The sequence below is a fragment of the Pinus tabuliformis genome, chromosome 7 (genome assembly GCF_031772625.1).
Source record: "Pinus tabuliformis cultivar Carrire ecotype Pingquan chromosome 7, CPIR1, whole genome shotgun sequence".
Taxonomy (NCBI): Eukaryota; Viridiplantae; Streptophyta; class Pinopsida; order Pinales; family Pinaceae; genus Pinus; species Pinus tabuliformis.
In genome coordinates this window covers 950,465,435-950,471,637 of record NC_142293.1, presented here as the reverse complement: position 1 = coordinate 950,471,637, position 6,203 = coordinate 950,465,435, and the positions used below count along the sequence as shown (strand labels likewise).

The 6,203-nt window shown below is 35.0% G+C and overlaps 1 protein-coding gene across 1 annotated transcript; it reads right to left on the bottom strand.

The window, feature by feature from the left end:
• Window positions 1-4,217: 4,217 nt before the first annotated feature.
• Window positions 4,218-5,961, bottom strand: LOC149250772 (indole-3-acetate O-methyltransferase 1-like). The gene is made up of 4 exons (XM_089456474.1): window positions 5,798-5,961; window positions 5,233-5,703; window positions 4,854-5,120; window positions 4,218-4,774 (listed from the first exon to the last, which is right to left on the bottom strand). Exons 1-4 carry the CDS (start codon window positions 5,885-5,887, stop codon window positions 4,412-4,414), a joined length of 1,191 nt encoding a protein of 396 aa, XP_089312600.1. The 5' UTR covers window positions 5,888-5,961; the 3' UTR covers window positions 4,218-4,411.
• Window positions 5,962-6,203: the final 242 nt, after the last annotated feature.

Below are 6,203 nucleotides of genomic sequence, written 5' to 3'. Positions count from 1 at the left end.
TGGATGCAATAGACAAAATGACGATATGGGAAGATAAGGATAGATGGGATGCACATTTAGAGGTTGGAGATATGGTTTTTCTAACAATTTCAAATTAGTAGTTTCCTATACCAAAGGGGACATCCAAGTATTTGACGAGGGAGTTCGAGGGTCCATTCAGAGTGAAGAGAAGAATTGGAGAGGTTGCTTATGAACATGAGGTGTCAAGCCACATGAATTCCAAACATAATGTGTTCCAATTAAGTATTTAAAGAAAGGAAGAATTGATATGGATGATACCGAGAGATCAATACCATCGTGATGGCCAACTCTTATTGTAAACCGACCATAAATAATTCTGGAGAATATTTTCAACTTGATGACTACTCGAGTCAAGAGAAACATTAAAAGAGAATACTTCATGTGTTGGAAGAATGCATTAGAGGAAAATGGCCAGGAAACGAGAAATTTTTTGTGGTGATGAAAGAAGGAGATTACTAATATTGATGCAGACTTATCTTAAAATGCAAGCTTAGTGACGATGGAAATGACTCGAGTTAGGGGAGGATGTCAAGATCCCAAATCAACACCATTAGCACAAGGTAAGTTGAATGCCCAATTAGTTGCCCACGAGATGAATTAAAGACTTTATGGCCATGTGTCCCCAAGTCAGTTGAAACAATGGGTGTGGAGCACAGGTGTGGTATGTTGGACACACGAGCCAAGTTTTTGTGCAAGTTGGGAAAGTTGGATGAATGAACAGTCTCATGAAACATCACATGTAGTGCATGGAATGAATGCGTGCACCCTATGTGCGGTCACTCGAAGGAGAGGTGCTTCGGTGGTTGTGGTTGAGTTTTCTTGGTGTGTACAAAAGTGCAATGGGAAGGTGTGCTCAAAACATATGTTATTTCAGTCTGGTATGTTGGGAGTGCATCGGCCAATGGCTTTGGCACCATAATGATGGAAAACTAACATATAAATGAAATTGACGATGTGGACAACGTGACATCCACTCGCACACGACATAACACACAAGTTTGTGGTGTGACAGGGATCATGTAAGGCATCAAACGACAGAAGAAGTGGGCGAAGCAAGAAGGTGCAGAAGAGATGCGCTCATCTTAGGAAAGGTAGACATAATTCATGCAAGAGTTTTATGTGGTATGTTTGCTTGTAAATGGTGAATCTTTGGTTGCCCTACATTTTGGCTGTAAAATCTAGTTTTTGTAGATGTATTTTTTAAAGGGTTAAAGGAGAGTTGTTACCAACTCATCCAACCTCGCACTTGATGTAAAAGCACTTCTGTAAAAATAAAGAAGTCCATTTACTTTATAATTCTATTGGTACGCTCTTGGTTATCGTTGGTTTATTTTCACACTATTGCATATGATAAGTTTATATTGTTCGATGTTGCATAACGCTTAATGTAAATAAGGACACTACAAACTCATGTAATTAATTACTCAAGGTTAAGAAGCTACAACAAATTAATGAGTGCACAAAATAGGTGTAGTTCAGGAGTTAAGTAATTGTAAGTTGGTTTCACTATAACAATGGACGTCGCTGATGACAGAGGTCCACGGTAATCTAAGTGGTGCGACTATCATGGGATTGCGACACATAACTTGAATGTCCATTTCCTCCCTTCAGGAAAACCATATTCTTGAGGGTGTTTACCGTCTCAATTGGACTATGTAATTGGTGGTTGATCAAGCAATTATTTAAAAGCAATGCAAAATCTACGAGGAATTGTAAGTTAGAATCGTGAATGTGAGTAGTTAGTACATTGCATGTATCCCATATTCTTATGCTCATAGGAATGTCATATATTAGAATTGGGCATGACGAATTTCAATTCTTTATAAATCAAAACTCTTTTGCATGGTCACGATTTCATATACTCTGAATATCCATTGTCTAAGTCATAATTCAACGGATTAAATTAAAGGTTTAGGAAATGGAAGATCACATTTTTTAGTTTCAAACCCAAGAATATGAAACTAGAAACATTTTTCCACATATTTAGAAATCATCATTTATCTTCTATTTCCTGTGTGAATTTGTACTTTTGATCCACAGTTTCAATTCGACTTCAATATTTGGTCATCTTCAATTCGAGCTTCATATTTTCTAAGATGGTATTCATCTTATTATAGGGACACTAATTTGTGTCTATGAGATGATGTGCATCATTCCTCGCATCCTAAATCATAAAATGTCTAGGTTTGATGAAGTGAATGAAATGTTATTTCTTCGATTTAAGGACCAAATCTATTATGTATTCATTATAGGATAAATGTTGTTTTAAAGTGAAATTAATAATATATTTTGATACATAGTTGTTACCATGTAAAGGGTTGACCAAAATGTCTTATATATAATATCTTTTAATATTAGATATTATTCAAATAAATATATAATATTACACTTCACGTGTTATAACATTATATATATAAAGGATAGAAAATGATGCCTATCTCCACATCTCAACAACATCTAGAAATGTGGTCTATTATGACGTTATAAAAAAATGACTATGACGATGATATCAGTAATACGACGTCATACAGAAGATGACTTTCCAATATTTTAAAAGCTGCTTTTATATCGAAGACTCTTCTAACATATGGAAGACTATTCTAACGTTAGAACGTTGATAAATTTAATACTTTTAATGATATTTTTATATCTTTGGTGATTAATAAACAACTTCTACCCTGAAAAATTATACATAATAATGATGTCAACGTATTCTCAGCATTCTAACGTCCTGAGGCACCAAATTTTGTCAGGAGGCAATTCAACAGAGGCAATTCAACAGTAAATACTACTAATATTCCACTGGACCTTCTGAGACATGGAAATGGACATAATTTGTTTTCAGATGGTGAGTGCAGATCTTTCGTACTAAATTTTTATACTCGAATCAGATATATCGGCGTGGACAAAAGTGTGTATCATAATTGAGTGATAGAGTAAGAATCCAATCGCTTATATGATGGGTCTCATAATTGAAATATGATGGTAAAATGTATGACCAAGATTGATAAATAATAAATAGTGTAAAAATGTAAAACTTGTCATTTCATCACCTTCGTCATAGAAATTTTATTGGACACTCAAGCTCTATATTACAATGCCACGTTATTGGCCAATTGGAAAACCTGTCCATAAAAAAGGTTGGGGGTTGGAAAAAGTTGTCCACAATAGATTTAAAATAAAATAAGAGGAGACGGGAAATTAGAGAAACTGTCCATAAGATGGAAATAATTTATTTTAATAAATTAAATTCTGTGTAAAGTTCTATAAATATAAATCTACAATTTTATGTTACTAAATTTAAAAAAATATAAAAACTCGGTAACTTTTGACTTTACTTAAGTAATCAATATTAAATACTAAAATAATTATATATATAAATATGAAATACTTTTTATGAATATTTATTTTCATTTCATTATTATGGAGATTTTTAGACTTTAATATAATATTATTGGCCAATATTCCTGATAATCAATATTACACTCCCAAAAAATTACAACTCGATTTATGTGGCACTGATTCATATGACATCTTTTTATTTTTAAAATTAATCAAACTAACCTCCCTAGTCCAATTATAATTAATTGCATTTATAGTCAGAATTTGCACATTTTATTGGTTGAAATAGTCTTCTCAATAGTTTTCATCTCTCCTTTCTATCAACTTAACTCTTTGCACTCTTTATATTCAATATCTGCACATTTCATTAGGTTGATAAATCCTTTTCCTTGCACTTTTTATACAATCGTGCTTAATTATTCTTTATTATGGGTGCAATGTCCACTTGAAATGTTGGATATATTCAATATAGGTACAAAGTATAATTAAGCTAAGTGACTTTACCAAATTCCTAGAGGGATCAAACCCCACAAAATGCAAACATTTTATGAGTCCAAAACTTAAACATTGGTAGATTAAGAGTTAACATTAAAATAGATCTATACTCGTTCGTAATTATTTTATTTATATCTATAAAAATTTCACATGAGACACCCTTATTGAAACACTAATGATATATATGTGTGTTTTTTTGTAACTTTTTAAATATATTTAATAATAATTTTAAATTATTTTCTAAGGTAGTATTAATTATATATAATATAAAAAATTACAAAATATTATAATTACACATATGAAGCATAATAACTTTGATGGGAAGTCTGTAAAGTTAATCTTAATAGAAAAATGAAACAGGGCAGAAAACAGATAACCTGTTATTATTCAATAACTATTACATTTTGGGCTTCTTAGAAAAACGCTACCCTTGAGGCATGTTCAACTAATCGCGACCACAACGTTCTATGTAGCACCATTTATTTATGTGCCTGTTGAGTAGTTATACAGCGCGAATGGAGGTAACCCAGATTCAGCGAGCTGATAAAGTGTATCATTTGCGAAGGAGAAACGCAATGACCAGGTCAAGTGTATTGGGCAAGTACTCTGCAAATTTCACAGCGGCTCTTTTCTCAATCCTGGAGAAAAATTCATCTATAAGATATTCATTCCATCCAAAGTGGGCTCCCACAATATTTTCGAACAAGGCTCTGTAATGCTTTCCTACTATTCTACCAAACATCTCCTCCTCCCCCTCTCTAACCTCCATCAACGGATGTAAAGGAAACCCACTCAGAGTCATCACGCTGTCTATTTCAAAAGAGTTCTCCGTCTCCACTATGATCTTTAGCTCCCCTACGCTTGGACCATAGTAGGGAATGTTGAAGGAGTCTAGTTTCTCCTCCTCAATCAAACCCTGCGAACAAAATGTCGATCACATACTGAATGTATTAAAACCTAATTATGAGATAATAATATTGAATTATATAATTTACCTCGTTTACCATCTCCTGAAATGCAACTTCCAAGTGAAAAGCACAATCTCCCAACCCGCTTTGTTCCTTTATGTCCGTAGAGTTACGGGCCAAGACAGCGATGAACAGACATCCTCCAGGAATAATCTCTTTCGCTCTTGCACCTAGGAATGTTGCAAAGTCTTGTTTGAATCGGTCGAGATAGGCATCGGCTACTTCATCACTTGATATGTAGACATGCCCACCGTTCCAAGCAGGGGAACATCTGTCCTCAATGCTAGCAGGAACCTGAAATTGAAAGCGATTAATAATATATCGTCTTCATCAGTATTAAACTAGATTTGGTCAGATGGGAAAATTAAATGACATAACTATAGGGCTTAATGTCTTTCTCACTCACTTGTGAAAGCCAATGGAGGCTGGTGGAGGAATGGCAGAAATGGAGGGTTTGCCGTGGGAAAAGTCGCCTGTAGTGAGATCCCGACACGGCTGATGCGAAGTAACTTCTAGCCGCTGGAGGCTTAACTTCACTGTGCACTGCTGCTGTTGCTGTTGGTAGTCCTGTTCCTCCATCTCCAGATACAATTTCAAGTGCACCTCGAAATGGAGGCAACGTTCGAAACAATGAATTGAAATCATTAGATGGAAGATCAACGAAGTGAACCTGGAATTCTGGTACGTCTACGCAATGGCGAATAAAAATGGATTTGACAGCTGTGACGATGGTGTCAGCTGTGAGAAGAGTATTCATCCCAGTTGCACACCCAAAGTCTGCGATGCGAAACACACCATCTACGGCCTTCATCAAGGATCTGACGTTCTGGTAGATCCCGTGCTCCAGGAGGGGCTTAAGGGCCAGAACAAGCTTTAACTGCACAATCATGAATGTAATAATATGGTGTAGTGCAATAAGATATGGGAACCAAGATTTAAGCAGCAGGGCTTCATTAGGTTAATAGAATTACCTGCACAGACGGAGAATGATAGGCATAACTTGAATCTCCATTTCCTCCCTTCATGCTGAGCACATTCTCGAGGTTGTTTACCGTCTCCATTGGACTGCAATTATTTCGAAGTAACGCAAAATCTCAGAAGAACATTCAGTCAGAAATCTGAGTCGTGATGAGTAAGTTACATGCAGCGCGAGTTTTTAAAGAAGGCCTAATAAGATGATTTAACGATGATGTGACGTCATATCGAAGATCACTATAATAATGATTCGGATGTTGGTGTTGTAACGACTACAACGATGATGTCATATCCAATATTTCAAAAGTTGCTTTTATATCTAAGGGATTAGGTTGGTAAATTTAATATTTTTAATGTTATTTTTATATGGTTAATAAACAACGTCTACCCTAAAAAATTATG